Source organism: Schistocerca nitens, chromosome 7 (genome assembly GCF_023898315.1).
Source record: "Schistocerca nitens isolate TAMUIC-IGC-003100 chromosome 7, iqSchNite1.1, whole genome shotgun sequence".
NCBI classification, from domain to species: domain Eukaryota; kingdom Metazoa; phylum Arthropoda; class Insecta; order Orthoptera; family Acrididae; genus Schistocerca; species Schistocerca nitens.
In genome coordinates, this window is record NC_064620.1 from 274,560,501 (window position 1) to 274,580,260 (window position 19,760).

The 19,760-nt window shown below is 39.8% G+C and overlaps 1 protein-coding gene across 3 annotated transcripts in view; it reads left to right on the forward strand.

Moving 5' to 3' along the window:
* The window catches only part of LOC126195408 (gastrula zinc finger protein XlCGF57.1-like), a 201,697-nt gene that overhangs the window by 58,399 nt on the left and 123,538 nt on the right, over nucleotides 1-19,760 (forward strand). For all 3 annotated transcript variants that reach the window (XM_049934004.1, XM_049934005.1, XM_049934003.1), the window contains 2 exons: nucleotides 8,087-8,235; nucleotides 9,972-10,158. In XM_049934004.1, coding sequence (XP_049789961.1) covers nucleotides 8,087-8,235; nucleotides 9,972-10,158 — 336 coding nt within the window. The remainder of the gene's footprint in view (nucleotides 1-8,086; nucleotides 8,236-9,971; nucleotides 10,159-19,760) is intronic.

Sequence of the window (19,760 nt, forward strand, 5' to 3'; positions counted from 1 at the left end):
TGTCATCTTCAGATCTTAACATCTTTTGTTGTAAAACACATTTATTTTTTCTGTCATCACACACAAGGTGTCAAGTGGATATCTGCTAGACATCTTCTGTGTGAGATCAACATAAAATGAACATGTTTTACAACAGAAGATTTTAAGATGTGAAGATGAGAGCATAGTCTGTTGAAAGTGGTTGTCTAAAATAAAGAAATATTTTATGCAATCTTGGCTGTTGAATGGTTTTTAACAATTAAACAGATCACAAAATAAGAAAATTCAACCTTCTGGAAACCTAGGAACATGGAATCAACTTCAGAGCCCCTGTTGGTAACACTCATTACTTCGTGAGAACAAAGAGCCAGTATTGTTCCACAAGAACAATATTTTCTGAATCAATACTGTTTATGTTTCAATATATTGCTTTCTTCAAGATAATCCATAATATTTGGGCATAGCACTTGTTTCAAAACCCTTCTGAATATTATGTCAATAATATGGGTCTATAATTCAGCAGATTACTTCTATTTCATTTCTTGTCTGTTGGAGTATCATGTGCAACTTTATAGTCTTTAGATGTGGTTCTTTAATGGAGTGTGCAGTTGTAAAGGATTGCTGAAAATGAAGCTGTTTCATCCGCATACTCTGAAAGGAACCTAGTTGCAGTATAATTTGGAGTGGAAGACTCTCCTTTATTAAGTGACTTCATTTGCTCCAGTACAACAAGGGTATTTACTTCTAAATTACTTATGATTGTGGCTGTTTGTGATTTGAATTTTGGACATTTACTTCTGTAATAACTTCAAGTTGAACAAATACATTTCAAGGAAGACGCAATACATGAAAGTCACAGATAAAGTAAACAGAGTAAGACGTGTGTACACTTTAACAGTCAAATCATAACTGAGTCCAAGTCTAGCGGCCGCTGGCTGGCCGCTTAGGTGGCACTGCTGCTGCATGGCTGGCAGACAGCGCCGCATGTAGAGGACGCGCGTAACTGCGTGGCGGCACTTTGAAAGATCGGCGAGCCACAACACTTCCCCCCCACCCCCCCACCCCCCAATTGAATTTTTTGCACAGGTCTTGATGGAGGTGGCCTGTAGATTGCTAACGTCCATAGGTGTTGTTTGACTGGCCGTAAAGTCTCGAGGAGGAGGCTTCCCGTACGGACGGAAGTGTCCCCGATGAAAACGGGTCAAGATGACAGGAGACGTGGGGGTCGAATCTGCTGGGGCCCCGTGTACCAATCTGCCCGTTGCGGCAAGTCCAGTTGTTATAACAGGAAACATGGGTGATGTGTCCGCGTCCGTAGGAGAAGGAGGTGAGTAGAGTTGCTCCGACAGATGATGGTCATCTGGTTCCTGCATGGGCACGTCTCCTGGTGGCGTCAGTTCTTGTGCTGGCACCGATATGATGGTGAGAGGACTGCATTGTGAGTAATGAGAGATTCCAGTATCCCGAGCGTCAGGTAGAGCCGAAGGTGGTGTAGAGGCATCCGGAACAGACGTTGCCGGCACACGAGGCTGAAGCTGGTCCGAATGACACACTGCAGCACCCATTTCCGTCTGGATTTCGTACAGGCGTTGGCCACGGTGTCGTAAGATGCGGCCAGCACTCCATTTTGGCCGCCTGCCATATCCCCGTACCCACACAAGGTTGTCGGCGGTGAACCGGCCAAGCGAAGGCACCCGCGGCCATGAGGTGGAAGGCCACAGAAGATGAAGTAGCGTGCGGGACTGTCGGCCATGTAAGAGCTCAGCCAAGCTGTGGTCACCCATGGGGGTGAAACAGTAAGAAGCCAGAAATTGGAGAAGCGCATCATCAGCAGAAGAATTCAGGAGTTTCCTCATCTGAGCCTTAAATGTGCAGACCAGTCATTCAGCCTCACCGTTTGACTGTGGATGGAACCGAGGGGCCGTGACATGCATGACGCCGTGATGGACACAAAAAACCGCAAAATTGGAAGAGGCAAATTGCAGACCATTATCAGTAACAAGAGTAGAGGGAAGGCATTCCAAAGAGAAATTGTGAGCCAGAGCATTGGTGGTTGCCGCGGTGGTAGGCAACGTGCAACAAAGAATGAAAGGATAGTTAGAGTAGGCATCAGCAATGAGAAGCCAATAAGTACCTAAAAAAGGTCCCGCGAAGTCAGGATGAATACGCTCCCAGGGCTTCTCAGGCAAAGGCCACGGTGACAAAGATGACTTCGGGGCAGTGGCCTGCGACGCACAAGGGCCGCAGCAGCGACCATGTGTGCGATTTCAGAGTCGATGCCGGGCCAGTACACATGACAGCGCACCAGAGATTTTGTGCGAGAGACACCCCAGTGCCCTTGGTGAAGGAGGCGCAAGACCGAAGCACGCAAAGACGCAGGTACCACAACACGCGGCGAAGCATTTTCGGTGGAAAGGAGGATAACACCATCCCTAGCCGTGCGCCAGTAACGCAAAGCGTAGTAGTTCCGCAACGGATCAGAAGTGTTAACGGATGGACTATCTGACCAACCCTTCTGAATACAGCGTAAAACCCGGGAGAGGGTAGGGTCACAACCCGTAGCAGCTGCCAGCCGGTCCCCGGTGATGGGGAACTCTTCCGCAACCCGCTGCTCGGCAACATCCAGGTGGAAACACAAAAGTTCGTCCCTATTGAATGCCAGATCAGGACCCATGGGAAGGCGGACAGTGCATCAGCATTCGCATGTTGAGCTGTCGGCCAGAAACGAATCTCATAATTGAAACGAGACAAGTAAAGAGCCCAACGCTGGAGGCGGTGTGCAGCCTTGTCGGGAAGTGACGTTGATGGATGAAACAAGGAAACAAGTGGTTTCTGATCCATAGCAAGATTAAATTTGGATCCATACAGAAAAACACCAAACTTATGAAGAGCATAAATAATGGCCAAAGCTTCTTTTTCAATTTGAAAATACTTTTGTTGGGCATCCGTGAGCATTTTGGAGGCATAAGCAATGGGTTGTTCAGAACCGTCAGAAAAACTGCACCAACCCCGTATTGAGTGGCGTCTGTGGCAAGAATAAGATGTTGGCCAGGTTGATAAGTAGCCAGGCACAGGGCCTGTTTCAGCATAGTCTTCAATTTCTGGAAAGGGTCATCGCATGACGCAGACCAGTGAAAAGGCGATGCAACGGTTGAGCCACCGAAGCAGCAGATGGTAAAAACTTGCGATAGTATGCTATTTTCCCCAAGAAGGCCTGCAGTTCCTTAACAGATGTAGGGCGAGGAAGGGCATCGATTGCAGTGTCAGTTTGCTGAAGCAGACGAATACCATCCATAGAGAGTTGAAACGTCAAGTACGTGATAGATGCCTGAAAAAATTTTGATTTCTGAAGATTACACTTAAGACCGGCAGTTTGTAAGACATGAAAAAGTGTGCAGAGATTTTGAAGATGTTAGTCAGTGGTGGAGCCAGTGACAACAATGTCGTCCTGGTAATTTATACACCCAGGGACAGTGAGCAATAATTGTTGGCGACCCCGAATGGCAATCGTTGGTATCGATAGAGGCTGAAAGGCATGTTAAGGACCAGAAACTGCCGGGAAGCAGCGTCGAGAGGAAGTTGATGATAAGCTTCTGACGGGTCAAGTTTAGAAAAATACTGGCTTCCAGCAAGTTTAGTGAACAATTCTTCAGGTCGAGGCATAGGATAAGTGTCGATATGGCATTGAGCATTTACAATGGCTTTGAAATCGCCACAGAGACAAATATCACCATTTGGCTTAGCAACGACAACGACAGGAGAGGACCACTCGCTGGAAGTGACAGGAAGCAAGACCCCTGAAGCAGTGAGACAATCCAGCTCCCGTTTGACCTGATCACGAAGGGCCACAGGAATGGGCCGAGCCCGAAAAAACTTAGGCCGAGCAGTGGGTTTGAGCGTGATATGAGCTTCAAAGTTGTTTGCATGGCCTAACCCAGGAGAAAAGAGGGATGAAAATGTCATCGACAAGGAATCCAATTGAGCATAAAGAATAGCATCAGAGACGATATTGACGGAGTCATCTATGTAGAACCCAAAAATGCAAAAGGCATCGAAACCAAAAAGATTCTCCGCGTTACTATGGTCGACCACAAATATGGGAACAGTGTAAATGACAGATTTGTAAGATACCTCACCATCAAATTGTCCCAGTAGATAAATCTTCTGTTTATTGTAAGTCTGTAATTGCCTAGTGACAGGTGACAGGATTGGAGAACCCAACTGAAGATACGCCTGAGAATTGATGATAGTGGCAGCAGAACCAGTATCCACCTCCATGCAGACATCTCGACCCAGTATTTGGACAGTGAGGAATAATTTCCCTGAAAGGGAAGAAGTTCAATTGACAGACAACACAGAATCAGTGTCACATTCATGAACATCATGTATGTGGTCGGATTTGCAAACGGATGACACATGACCCTACTTTTGCATTTGTGACACACGGCCCAACCTTGTGGACAATCTTCTCGTGAATGTTTCGTAAAACACCGCAGACATGAAGGAAGTTGCCGTGGGCTTTGCTGCAGTTTCTTAGAGGTTTGTTTACGGTTAGGCGCGTACTGCGGCCACGTTGGTCGGCGGGGACATGCCACACGCTTTGTCAACATCGCACAGAGGTTGTATTTCCCCAACGTCACCCCATGCCTCTATTTGCACTCCAGCAGCGCTAGAAATTTCAAAAGACTGAGCAATGGATAGGACTTCATCTAGAGTCGGTAGGATTCTTCATAAACTTCAGTAACAAATTGACACTTTCTACTGAGGCCATGAAGTTCAGCAGCCCAGGTGTGATAGGATTGATTCAGTTGTTTTTGACAACGATAAAAGACAACACGAGAGGCTACCACATGCATTTGCTTTTGAAAATAGACGGACAGAAGTGAGCACATTTCAGCAAAGGACAAAGACGCAGGATCTTTCAAATGATCCAATTGTGACAACAACCGATACGTTTGAGGTGAAATCCATGAAAAGAACAGAGACTTACATGTTTGTTCGTCCGCGACATGAAATGCCAAGAGGTGCTGTCGAAGACGTTTTCCTTAATCAGACCAGTCTTCCACCGTCTCGTCGTAAGGAGGAAAAGGAGGTAGAGACAACGACGAGAGACGCCCCGCATTTGATGCCGCGACGAAATCACGAATCACATTTGTGAGAAGCGTTTGCTGTTCTATGAGACCTTGCAATAGTTGCTCTAAAGTAGCCATGGAAACGTGTGGGTCGACGATGGAAAAGAAAAATCACTACCTCGTCGCCAATTGTTATAACTTCAAGTTGAACAAATTATTTCAAGGAAGATGCAATACATGAAAGTCACAGATCAGGTAAACAGGGTAAGACGTGTACACTTTAACAGTCAAATCATAACTGAGTCCAAGTCTAGCGGTCGCTGGCTGGCTGGCCACTTAGGTGACGCTGCTGCTGCATGGCTGGGAGACAGCGCCGCATGTAGAGGACGCGCGTAACTGCGCAGCGGCACTTTGAAAGATCGGCGAGCCACAACAACTTCATCATATCTGGTGAAGGAATATTGGAAAACTTGGGTTTTGTAATTCCTCTTGAGTGGCACTGTTATAGGTAACATTACCATTACCATTGCTATTGCACAGTGAAGGTATTGATTGTGTCTTGCCACTGATATACTTTACATATGATCAGAATCTCTTTAGATTTTCTACCAGATTTTTGAGAAGAGAGTTTCATTGTGGAAACTGTTAAAAGCATCTAGCATTGAAGTCCACAGTGTGTTTCAAGCATCTGTAAAACATTACCAATTTTGGAGGTTTTTTGTTCTTTTAAATGCCTTTTTCATAGCTTCTGCAACAGTGTCTAGCATATCATCGCACCCATTTACATGTGGTGTGGACTCCTAACCAAATCGCTCAAAATAATTTTGGTAGGAAGCATTTAGTATAATTTCTGACAATGTTTTATGCTTACCACTGACCTTCAACATGTATTTTCATCATCAATTGAGGTTAGATTGAAGCCACCACCAATTATAATTGTGTGGCTGTGTGCCTATTTGAAATGAGACTTTAGTTTTCCATCAGCCTTTCAGCAACTGCATCATCTGAGTTGAGAGAGATGGGGTAAAAGGAACCAATTATTCCATTACTAAATGGCTAAAACAGTCACCCAATTACAGCTGCAGGTTGTCTGTCCAGTGGTTTCCAGGTACAACTGATATTTGATTCTCAGTATTTCATATAATTATTGACCAAATTCAGAATTTTAAAATGCTGTCATAATATGCATATTAGGATCTGTAGTTTTACACCAAAATTTAACACAATATGTCAAGTATTAAAGTTAGAAACTGCATATGTCTTGACGCAGCTTACCTCATGGCACGTAAATTACCATAGTATTTCCACCCAATGAAAACATGTACAGACTTCCAGTGACCTTCACACGTGATTTCAAACCTTTCATAAACTCCGTGTTGCTTAATGTCCCACAAAATAATGAAATAAAACAGTTTATCACTTAGTAAGTGTTTATTGTTCATGCGGTAAAGCTTCAGCATCAAGAATGACTTTTTATTTATTATTTCTTTCCTACTATCTCCATTCGCTTTCCAATTTGCAGACAGTATCCACATATACCACTGAAGATACCTACAAAATTGCATAATCGTGCCCTGTCAAATATTTTACATATTAATTCTTCTGTAAAGTAATCAGATGTTTGAAGCTGTTTTATACATGGGAGATCAAGTTTTTAAAGAATCAGTGGTGGTGGCGGTGGTGGTGGTGGTGGTGGTGGTGGTGGTCTTCTTCTATTTCATTACTAGATAAACTATCTCTAACAGCAACACACATACCAACTTCAACTGAATTTAATTTATTCTTTCTTGAACACTTCAGATTCTCGGTAAAAACTCCAGCTGCACTTATCTCCAATTTTGGTTAGCTTTTAATACCTATAAAAATTCTGCTTTCTATGAGCACTTGGATCTCCAGTTCTTTCCCAAAACAGCTGTGACTATTTACAGTTATAATCCTGTGTTTCACCTTCACTCTTGGACACTGAGCTTCGTTTTGGACTTCTCCAAGACCCTCTAACCTAAAAAAAACTCCCAGTCCATTCCATACAGCCACCAGTACCTGTGTAGCTGCCTCCATTCTGTAATGGACCCCTGATCTATTAAGTGGATCGCCATACCTCACCACTCTACAGCACATGTCCTATAATCTGTAGCCTACAACATTGCAAAACTGTCTGAGTGTCTGCCCGTCAACTCAGCAGTAGCAAATGCTCACAATTGGTCCTGACAATGATGCTACAAGTGATGGGCTTGGCCTTCATCTCACAAGCAAGATGGTTGTCTTGCCAACTGCAAAAAGTTAATTAATTAATTAATTAAATGAAGTTGCATAAATAGAAATAAAATGATAATGTGTTGATGTTAAAACTAATAATGTATATATATTCTGTAAACTGACTCATTCCACTTCATTTCAATAAAATAATTGTTCAAATGATGTATGGAACATGTAATTAACTAACCAACCAACCACCAGAACCAGAGACAATCTTTTCCGGTCCAAAGTGATACACATTGTTAGTACCAATATGAGCGACCACCTGAAGTTGGTTACAGCCTGTGCTTTCATGTCATCTGGAAGAACCCATTATGTGTTTGGGATGACTCTCCTCTGTATGCACATGGGGTGCTCACTGGACTTTTTTTCCCTCATATGCAGCCATATCCACAAGTGGCTCCATCATGTGTCCATCATGAGCTCCCAATTAACAATATTCTACCTTCTGTGGATGCCCGGAACTGGAAAGTTGACAAGCCTCTATAACTGATCTCATTCACATCATTGTATTATCCAAATTTATGATACCTCTCTCAACGAGTTGCAGTCAACATTATGTTAAATTTCATTCTATTGTTATGCTCACATTCTTGCATCTTAACATCTGTCAGGTAGGAGATGTGTGTATTACACTTCCATATTAGAATAGTATTTGATAGATACCAGAAATTAGCGTCATATTTTTATTAGCATTCTGTTTATGAACATTAATGTACTTTGTTTTACAACTTATATTGTTTATAACATTTTAATTACAAAAATGACTACTTTTACAGTTGCTACAAGAATGGGGACAAGAAGACAGACAATGCTGAATGAGAGGAAAACTAAGGAAGAACAAAATGAGCAACAAAATAATAAACCAAATGAATGTGCAGAACCATTCGCCTGCTGTGGCTGTAACAGAACATTTAGCACTCCAGCAGTATGTCAGTCTTTAGTAACATTTCATACTGCATTTTTTTTTATTTCTTCTAATAAGTTGGTTCTTTTCCTATTTTCTGACTGCTATTAAAATAAGTGATGTTAGTCTTTAGAATTAACAGTTGTTTTGTTTTATGTGAAAACAGCATTTAACTTTGTGATCGTTGTTAGCATGAATTTGTATTGTGCAAAATTTTGTCATAGTCCATTCTTCAGTTCTCTCCATGCAAAACTGATTGTACAGCTAAAGCATAACCATTGGGTGCTGTGTTTTTTGTTGTGCTGTGTTTCATTTTTCATGACCTATCTCCAGGCTCTTACTCAGAACAATTTCAGTTCTAACTGGTTGAAACTTAAATACTTTGTGTATAAGTGTATAGTACTGGTTGGGTCTTTCTTTCACTTTTGAAATATCTGTATATTAAGAAAATCTCATATGTTCCACATACATTGTAAAATTATAGAATTTGTTGTTTTGAGGCATTTGCTTAAATTCTTTGATTTCTCTCATTTGCAAGTAGCCCCATATTATATATTTCATTACACCTCCCATACAATATGTATGTGATGTAAATCAGTATCAGCTTCCCCGTCTGACTTATTTAACAATGTTTAATAAAAACAACTACTCTCATGACTGTGGCCAGATATTGGTTTTCCTTTTGTAAATGACAGTTTTTTTATGATGGAAAAAATTTCCCACTTCATCATTATGAAAGCAGTTTGGCTCATTTTCACTCACAAGCATAAATTCAGCCCAGCACCAGAAAATTTGAGTATCTGCTGTTTTGCATATTTATTCAGAGTACCTTGCCTATCCAGCGTTAGTTTTTAAAGTGAGATTAACTGCTGCCAAAACCTCTAGAACCACTGATTTAAGTATTAAAATTACTGCACCAGTACACATTCTCATTTTCAAGAAAATACACAACTTCTTTGTTGTATGTGTTCATTTTCACATAGAGTTAAAATAAGGCATAAGTGATGTTCATTTTGTTATAAAAGAAATCACATCCTTAAGGGAAAGCAGCATCTACTAGGAGTTTCTTACAAGCCACAACAGACACCACCTTGAAGTATCAATATGTAATTTACACTTTTTATCCCTGATCAACAAGTTTTTGTTTGTAATGATGATATTACAGTGTGGATCAAGTAAGCCATAGAATTTTTGGAACCATTATATGATTGTTCCATTGATTTACCACTTCACTGATTCTCTGATGCTTCTGTTAATCCGCTGACCAGAATAATAATCAGCACCATAATTGTTGGCCCATTGATAAAGTTTTGTATGCACGTTAAGTGACACATTGGTTAAGGCACTGGAGTTACATTTAGAGTAAGGGGCTTTCTAATCCCTGCCCAGCTGTTTGATGGCAGGATGGTTCCCTTGAAGATGTCATGGGAGATTTCCTCATCCTTTTTCATTCCAAGTGTGTGCTCAATCTCTAATGATTTCATCATCCTAAACCGTAATTTTACATTTTTGTCAGATGTCTTCGCAGCTGTCTGAGAACTGGATAATGTCAAGACAATAAACTGAACACTAGTTGCTTTCATCCCCGCCACCCCCCAAAATCATATCCATAACACTTTGAGGAAAATGAGTTGTATCTGCAATAACTTGCTTTTAAGAAATAAGCTTTTAAGTGATAGTGTTTGTCATTTCTCACATTGTTGCCAATTATCATTTGTATTCTGTAATTAGATTTCATTAACACGTTTATTTTTCAGGGTTGCAAAAGGCATATGCGTTACTGTGCGTTAGCTGATGGATCATTATTAGTGGTAGACAAGAGTAGCATGGACAACGCCAGTGGGCCTGAGAATAGTTTACGAGGCAGGCAAAATTCAGGGAATAGTGAAGCAGCTAACCCAGCAGAAGCACAAGCTAATGGTAGCCCTCAGCAACAGATAAAAGGTACACTATTTTTTTTTTCTCATTTCATTGTAATCATCATAGCTGGCAAACAATAGTTATAAATGGGGATACTGATCAGCGTACATGTATACTAAGATTTTGAGAACATGCTACACAGAAAAATTTTGACCCCTTTTTGCCATCATTGAAACATTACTGGTAATTTTGTTTTGATATATCGTAAAGGGTGACACACACAAAAAGACCAAGCTTTAAGGTTTATTTTTCATATTTATTTGAATTTTTTTTTAGAGTACAAATTTTACTATAATGATAGCCAAAAGTGTAATTATCTTTCCAGAAAGAAAATTTCTTGAGTAGTTTCATATGAAAATGTCTTTTGTATGCCAAAGTCTAAAATAATCTGTATATATAGAGTGGTGTGTCAAATTCAGAGCAATATCATTTTGTTTCTTTCCTGCTTGTTTTACTAGTGAACTGCCTTGTTTTCTGCAAATGAATCTTGAGGACTCATGTTATATGCTGCCTCATCATGAGCTTCATGTATAAAAGAGTTGAGATTAAGATAAATAAAACAGAACTGAAATGTAATTACAATGGTAGTGTCTGTACCAACAATATTAGTGATGAAAAGGGACTGGAAAAATTTGCATTTTGCAATAAATGCAAAATAGATGCGAATCCTGCCTCAAATGTGAAATTACTTAATAGCTTTGTTTCATAGCGAATTGCATCCATGTGAGCCGGTTATCAGAGAGAGTTTTAAATAGCTTTTTTTCTGCATACAATATCAAAAATGTAAGCCGTTACTGGCATTGTACATCATCTGGATAAACCCAGTTTGGAAAGATAACATGCCAAGAACCTACTTGCGAAATAAAGTGTACGAACGCAACAATGTATCAATGTGCTCAATGATCTGGTGCCATGCCAATTGTGGACAGTTGAATGGTCTGTTTAAGACACATGTTGCATAATGCAACGTAGTACTCAGCCATGGAACCTAGCGTTTTATAAGAAAGAAACACGTATGTTTATTTGTTAACTAAAGCTCAAAAGACAGGATAAAGCAGACAGTTTTAACATTGCAATTTAGGTGGCAGATGTTTTGAACTGTAGTTGCATTGAATACTGCCTGAGGTCGGGCCTGAACTATGTCATTAACAATACTCTGCTTACTTCAACAAGCAATTGTGCGTAGCCATCCCCAAACGCTTTGTGTTGTGTCTTATGCATTTTCTTTTCTTACTTTGAAATAATTGAAGTGGCTAATCCTGGTCCAGCACCGATTTTGTTTACGACCCTTGCAACACCAGAAGAGATAGGTGATCCATATGAAAATGTGTCAGTTCTGCTGTAGGCTGCTGCCCAGTGAAATGGAAGCAGGAATTGTTTCCACACATCGCTCCATCCCCTGTGGCAGTCAAAATTCTAGTCTCTTTACATTCGCGGCCATCTGCAACTATAACCTATAGTGCCTGCCCACTGTGCTATAGGGATTGTAAAACAAAATCTGTAACATTTTTTCATGGCGCCGAAATTTCCCTAACGTTAAAATCGAGTTGCCGTACGTTCAGTTCTACTTCTACGCTAAGTGCTTCATTAGTTCTTTTTGTAGCGGTGTCAAGCATGGATCGTAGGGCTATGAATGCCCATGATAGGTCACAATTAGTAGTCTGAAGATGTTTTAATCTTCAAATTCTGTGGCAAAAGAGAATGTCCAGAAACATTAACTGGCGGGAAAATGCTGCTTCTTTTCAACAGAACAATCATTTTTGAAAGCTTAAATACTGCCAAACAAAGAAAACTAAGGCCATTTGGTGTTGAAGTTTTTGTATAAGTGAACATTCCAGTCAAAAAGTTCCCAATGAGCACTTTTTTTAACAGTCAGTTTCAAAGAACTAATAATTTATTTGTCTTCACTCATGTAACATGACAACCTTTTAAATTTGCATGTCTAATCATTTACAAACAAAGAAAATAGTTACAGATTTCTACAAAAATAGATGCTTATTTTGCAAAAAAATAGACATGAATTTTGCCAAAAATACGTGCTACATTTTCTGGTCCCAAGTGATGAAAAATTGTAGCAGAATGCAGCTTAGCTGAACATGAATTCTCTTCAGCCTATTATCGCAGAGATATTTCTCTCTCCAATCCAGACCCATTAAAGTATTCCTCTTGAGCTTCCAGAATTTCTTGCTCACTCTAGTAACATGACATATTTGTAGCAGAATTACAGCAAACTGCAAAACCTGAAGATTTCACACATTAAACTCACAATAGTGCGAGCTCACATTGACTCAATCAGCCATTACAGCAAGTCACTTGCTACTGTTTCTTTCAAAGTAATTTTAGAATTGACAACAGAAGGCAGCACCTGTCAAGTGACATGCAGCGAGATAACTGTACATTTTTCTCGTATGATGTGAGTCGAGTTTAGAGGTGGTAAGTGGCTTGCACATCAGGAAAACACAGTCTAAGGGTTGTAATTTGGTTTTGATTCTAGTAAAACTACTCCCATCTGTCTTTCAGTACTTATAACATTACTGCTACCCTCCAGGGTCACTAGACTGATAATTAAAGTGCAAATTATTTGAACATTTTTCATTATGACCTTTCTAATGATTTCATCATCCTAAACCTTAATCTTATTTATTTTCCAGATATTCTCTCAGCTGTCTGAAAACTGGATAATTTCAAGACAGTAAGCTGAAGACTAATTGCTTTCATTCACCCCCACCCCCACCCCCCTCCCTCCTCCCCCCATCAATCCCCCATCACTTTGACTACTTGCTATTAAATTATAAATTATTGAAATGAGAAGTCATTGAAGTTAAATTCAGTTTCACACAGTTCATTTGTCTTTTTTAGACGAAAACATGTTTCCTCACTACACTACACTCATTAATTTTTTCAAGTTTCATACTGTAAGAGACACTTCCATAATGCTGGCGTAACAGTTCTCGTTCACAGTTTGTCTTTATGTATTATTCAGCTTTGACTGCAGTACTACCCAGCCTGCCATTATTGTTTAAGAGTATTTGAGAGCAGCAACAAAGTGTATAAAATGTGACAAATAAGTAAATAAAAATTATGAAATAGAAAAATAGAAGTATGGGGTTTTTAATCACACTATGGTTCTGTTTCATAATTTTTTTTTAGGGTACAAATTATCCTCACACATCTCTTATCATGTATATCTGTCAAAATTTTAAAACATTAAAGTAGCAGACTACCAGTATCCATGTGGCATGTTTCCTCATTCATACCAAATAACATTATAAGCTCCTGCATCTTTAACCTGACTAATTAGAAAAAAATACTCTATACTTCTATGAATTTCATAACGATTAGGTTAATGGATCTAATTGCATGACGTTGCAAGGAAAGAATCAAGATATTCATACCTCTTGTATGTATTGACAATGGAGAAAAAAGAAATTTGTGTCACAGCTTTACTAAAAGAAGAGATTGGTTGTTGAAACACATCCTTAGGCATCAAGGAATTGTCAATTTGGTAATTGGAAGTAAGTGTGTGTGTGTGTGTGTGTGTGTGTGTGTGAGAGAGAGAGAGAGAGAGAGAGAGAGAGAGAGAGAGAGAGAGAGAGACAGAGAGAGAGAGAGAGAGGGGGGGGGGGGGGAGTGGGTTGTAAAAATTGTTGAGGAAGGATACAGTAAGTAGCTTCAACTGGATGTAGGTTGTGGTAGTTGTGCAGAGATGAAGAGGTTTGTACAGGATAGACTAACATTTAGAGTTGCATCAAACTAGTCTTCAGACTGACGAACACAATAAAAACAACACTAACATTAATGCAAGAGGGAAAATGTTAAATCAGTAAATGGCTGATTTTTTATAAAACAATGGCAAAAGACTTATGCAACCATTAAAGTTATTTGCTGCAAAATGCATATGATTGTTCCTAAAGCTCATATACTTTAAAACATTGCAATTATAAAGATTACATCAAAGTTCACATACATTTTTAAAATCATTAGTGTTATATGCCCAAATGTATCATATAGAATTACATAATTTAGGTCTAGTTATAATGTTCCTGTATATTAGTAGTAGTCCAGAAAGAAAAAAAGCTTTTTGCTGACTTTAGTGTTACATTCTTCTCATTCCACATAACTTCACCAAAATAAACATGCTGACACAGCTGTGCTAAGTGTATGCTCAAGGGCATAAAGCACACTGTTCTCTTTTGTCACACTACCAGTTCTAGACGTTCTAGTGTTTTAATGACACTGTAGTGTCTATCTTGTGACTGGCTGGAATGACAGTGCTGCATAGGAATGGTGACCTTCCTGTTATACAGTAGCTGTGCCACAAGAATTTGGCTGTCCAAGGGGCATAGCAGGAGAAAAGTAGTCAGTGTACATGTGCAACATAAATAGCTAAGTGTTGATGGTAAATGTCGGCCATCTCAGTCTTAGTGTGGCAAGTGGGCCAATGGTGGCAGTTCAGACTGTAGTATCAGCATCATCTGAAATGTATACAAGCTGCATGGTCATCATGATCCTTATTGTTGGTGTATTGTCCCCTTCAGCCACCTGTGCATACAAAATGACATCCACTCTTGGATAAAGGACGTCTCTAGGCTTCCTCATTATCCACTGTTGGATAAAGGCTTTCTCTGGACTTCTCATTTATGAAAGACTTTAGCTGCATATGTATATGTTATTCATCAACATCTACATGGATACTCTGCAAATCACATTTAAGTACCTGGAAGAGGGTGCATCGAACCACCTTCACAATTCTCTATTATTCCAATCTCATATAATGCACAGAAACACCTATATCTTTCCATACAAGCTCTGATTTTCCATATTTTATCTAGGTGATCGCTTCTCCCTATGTAGGTCGGTGTCAACAAAATATTTTCGTATTTGGAGGAGAAAGTTGGTGATTGGAATTTCGTGAGAAGATTCCATCACAACGAAAAACACCTTTCTTTTAATGGTGTCCAGCCCAAACCCTGTATCATTTCCGTGACACTCTCTCCCATATTTCACGATAATACAAAACGTGCTGCCCTTCTTTGAACTTTCTCGATGTACTCCATCAGTCCTATCTGGTAAGGATACCACTCAGCACAGCAGTATTCTAAAAGAGGATGGGTAAGCATATTGTAGGCAATCTCCTTAGTAGATCTGTTACATTTTCTAAGTGTCCTGCCAATAAAATGCAGTCTTTGGTTAGCCTTCCCCACAACATTTTCTATGTGTTCCTTCCAATGTAAGTTGTTCATAATTGTAATACCTAGGTATTTAGTTGAATTTACGGCTTTTAGATTAGACTGATTTATTGTGTAACCGAAGTTTAACGAATTACTTTTAGCACTCATGTGGATGACCTCATACTTTTCATTATTTGGGGTCAACTGACAATTTTTGCACCATTCAGATATCTTTTCTAAATCATTTTGCAATTTGTTTTGATCTTCTGATGACTTTATTAGTCGATAAATGACAGCGGCATCTGCAAACAACCTAATACAGCTGCTCAGATTGTATCCCAAATCATTTATATAGATAAGGAACAACAAAGGGCCTATAACACTACCTTGGGGAATGCCAGAAATCACTTCTGTTATAGTTGATGACTTTCCGTCAGTTACTATGAACTGTGACCTCTCTGAGGGGAAATCACAAATCCATTGTGTGGTACCATGTCAAAAGCCTTCCAGAAATCCAGAAATATGGAATCAATCTGAAATCCCTTGTCAATAGCACTCAACACTTCATGTGAATAAAGAGCTAGTTGTGTTTCACAGGAACGATGTTTTCTAAAACCATGTTGACTGTGTGTCAAAATACGGTTTTCTTTGAGGTAATTCATAATGTTTAAACACAATATATGTTCCAAAATCCTGCTGCATATTGACGTTAATGATATGGACATGTAATTTACTGGATTACTCCTACTACCTTTCTTGAATATTGGTCTGACCTGTGCAACTTTCCAGTCTTTGGGTATGGATCTTTCATCGAGCGAATGGTTGTATATCATTGTTAAGTATGGAGCTAATGCATGAGCATACTCTGAAAGGAACCTAATTGGTATACAGTCTGGACCAGAAGACGTGCTTTTATTATGTGATTTAAGTTGCTTCACTACTCCGAGGATATTACTTCTACGTTACTGATGTTGGCAGCTGTTCTCAATTCGAATTCTGGAATATTTACTTTGTCTTCTTTTGTGAAGGCATTTCAGAAGGCTGTGTTTAGGCAGCACTGTCTTCGATAGTATCTCCATTGCTGTCACACAGAGAAGGCATTGATTTTCTTGCCAGTAACATACTTCACATATGACCAGAATCTCTTTGGATTTTCTTCCAGGTTTCGAGACAAAGTTTCATTGTGGAAACTGTTATAACCATCTCGCATTGAAGTCCATGCTTAATTTCGAGCTTCTGTAAAAGATCGCCAATCTTGTGGATTTTACGTCTGTTTAAATTTGGTGTGTTAGTTTTGTTGTATCTGCAACAGTGTTCTAACCCATTTTGTGTACCAAGGAGGATCAGCTCCGTCGTTTGTTAAGTTTATTTGGTATAAACCTCTCAATTGCTGCCGATACTATTTCTTTGAATTTAAGCCACATCTGGTCTACATTTATATTATTAATTTGGAATGAGTGGAGAGTGTCTCTCAGGAAGGCGCCAAGTGAATTTTTATCTGCTTATTTGAATAGGTATATTTTTTGCTTATTTTTGGAGGATTTGGGGATTACAATATTCAATCTCGCTATGACAACCCTGTGTTCACTAATCCCTGTATCGGTTTTGATGCTCATTATTAGCTCAGGATTATTTGTTGCTAAGAGGTCAAGTGTGTTCCCACAACCGTTTGCTATCCGCATGGGCTCATGAACTAACTGGTCGAAATAATTTTCAGAGAATGCATTTAGCACAATTTCGGACGATATTTTATACATAACTCTGGAATTAAACATGTATTTTTGCCAACATATCGAGGGTAAATTAAAGTAACATCAACTATTATCATATGAGTCATGTAAATGTTTGAAATCAAACTCAAGTTTTCTTTGAACCTTTTAGCAGCTGTGTCATCTGAATTGGGACGTCGGTAAAAGGATCCAATTATTATTTTATTCCGGTTGCCAACAATTACCTCTGCCCATACTAAATCACAGGAAGTATCTACTTCAATTTCGCGACAAGTTAAGCTACTTCTAACAGCAACAAACACGCCACCGCCAACCGTGTTTCACCTATCTTTTCGGAACGCCGTTAGGTTCTTCACAAAAAAATTTCGGTTGAACTTATATCTGGCTTTAGCCAGCTTTCAGTGCCTATAATGATTTGAGCATCAGTGCTTTCTATTAATGCTTGGAACTCTGGTATTTTCCCAACACAGCTACAACAATTTACAACTGTTAATGGTTTCTGCATCTACATTCTTCCTGTGTTCAACCTGCACCCTTTGTGACTGAAACCCTTCTTGTGTTTTCTACAGACTCTCTAACCTAATAAACTGCCCAGTCCACGCCACACAGCCCCTGCTACCCATGTAGCCTCCACCTGCATATGTGGACACCTGACCTGCATATGTGGACACCTGACCTATTCATTGAAATCCAAAACCCAACTACCCTTTGGCGCAAGTCGAGGAATCTGCAGCCTACATGGTCACAGAACTGTCTGAGCCCCTGGCTATGCTGCAAATGGTCAACTCTGCTTTCTGCCGAACATATGTTACACGCACAGTGTCTCCTGACATTACTAAAGTTTGATAGCCATGATAAAAAAGGAAACTGAAAAGTGGGATAATAGAAAATACTGTACACATCATTTTTCAGTTGTGATTCTGTTTCTTGACAGTGAATAGGATTTGCAACAGCAACCAACCTTCCAATTGTGATGGTTCTGCCTGCTTTATTTCTTTGTTTGTTGATTGTCCTTGGTATCAACATACTGGCTGAAAAATGGGGTGTGGATGTGCAACTACTGTAAATGATGTAACCGACAGAAGCACAGTGCATTTCACAGTCTTTTACTTTCACTGTACATAACAGCCCCCCCCCCTCCCCCCCCCTCGCTCCCCGCCCAAAATGTTACACAGTTATATAGCCAGTGCACTATTGTTTTAACTTTCCAGAAGCCTCATTAATAGTTTGCAGGCCAACATCCACATACTGCTACAATACTTTACTGTTGAACATCTGGGAGCAGTAAAAACCTAACCACACAGTTCACAGTCTTTCTAATAAATTGACCAGACACTGTCATTGCTTTAACACACATCCTATTGCTGTTCTGTGCTGGTACTGCGAACGGCTGAAAGCAAGGGGAAACTATAGCCGTAATTTTTCCCGAGGGCATGCAGCTTTACTGTGTTGTTAAATGATGATGGCGTCCTCTTGGGTAAAATATTCAGGAGGTAAAATAGTCCCCCATTCGGATCTCCGGGCAGGGACTACTCAAGAGGACATCATTATCAGGAGAAAGAAAACTGGCGTTCTACAGATCGGAGCGTGGAATGTCAGATCCCTTAATCGGGCAGGTAGGTTAGAAAATTTAAAAAGGGAAATGGATAGGTTAAAGTTAGATATAGTGGGAATTAGTGAAGTTCGGTGGCAGGAGGAACAAGACTTTTGGTCAGGTGATTACAGGGTTATAAATACAAAATCAAATAGGGGTAATGCAGGAGTAGGTTTAATAATGAATAAAAAAATAGGAGTGCGGGTTAGCTACTACAAACAGCATAGTGAACGCATTATTGTGGCCAAGATAGACACAAAGCCCATGCCTACTACAGTAGTTCAAGTTTATATGCCAACTAGCTCTGCAGATGATGAAGAAATTGATGAAATGTATGACGAGATAAAAGAAATTATTCAGGTAGTGAAGGGAGACGAAAATTTAATAGTCATGGGTGACTGGAATTCATCAGTAGGAAAAGGGAGAGAAGGAAACATAGTAGGTGAATATGGATTGGAGGGAAGAAATGAAAGAGGAAGCCGCCTTGTAGAATTTTGCACAGAGCATGACCTAATCATAGCTAACACTTGGTTCAAGAATCATAAAAGAAGATTGTATACATGGAAGAATCCTGGAGATACTAGAAGGTATCAGAAAGATTATATAATGGTAAGACAGAGATTTAGGAACCAGGTTTTAAATTGTAAGACATTTCCAGAGGCAGATGTGGACTCTGACTAGAATCTATTGGTTAAAACTGAAGAAACTGCAAAAAGGTGGGAATATAAGGAGATGGGACCTGGATAAACTGACTACACCAGAGGTTGTAGAGAGTTTCAGGGAGAGCATAAGGGAGCAATTGTCACAAATGGGGGAAAGAAATACAGTAGAAGAAGAATGGGTAGCTCTGAGGGATGAAGTAGTGAAGGCAGCAGACGTTCAAGTAGGTAAAAAGACGAGGGCTAGTAGAAATCCCTGGGTAACAGAAGAAATATTGAATTTAATTGATGAAAGAAGAAAATATAAAAATGCAGTAAATGAAGCAGGCAAAAAGGAATACAAACGTCTCAAAAATGAGATCGACAGGAAGTGCAAAATGGCTAAGCAGGGATGGCTAGAGGACAAATGTAAGGATGTAGAGGCTTATCTCACTAGGGGTAAGATAGATACTGCTTACAGGAAAATTAAAGA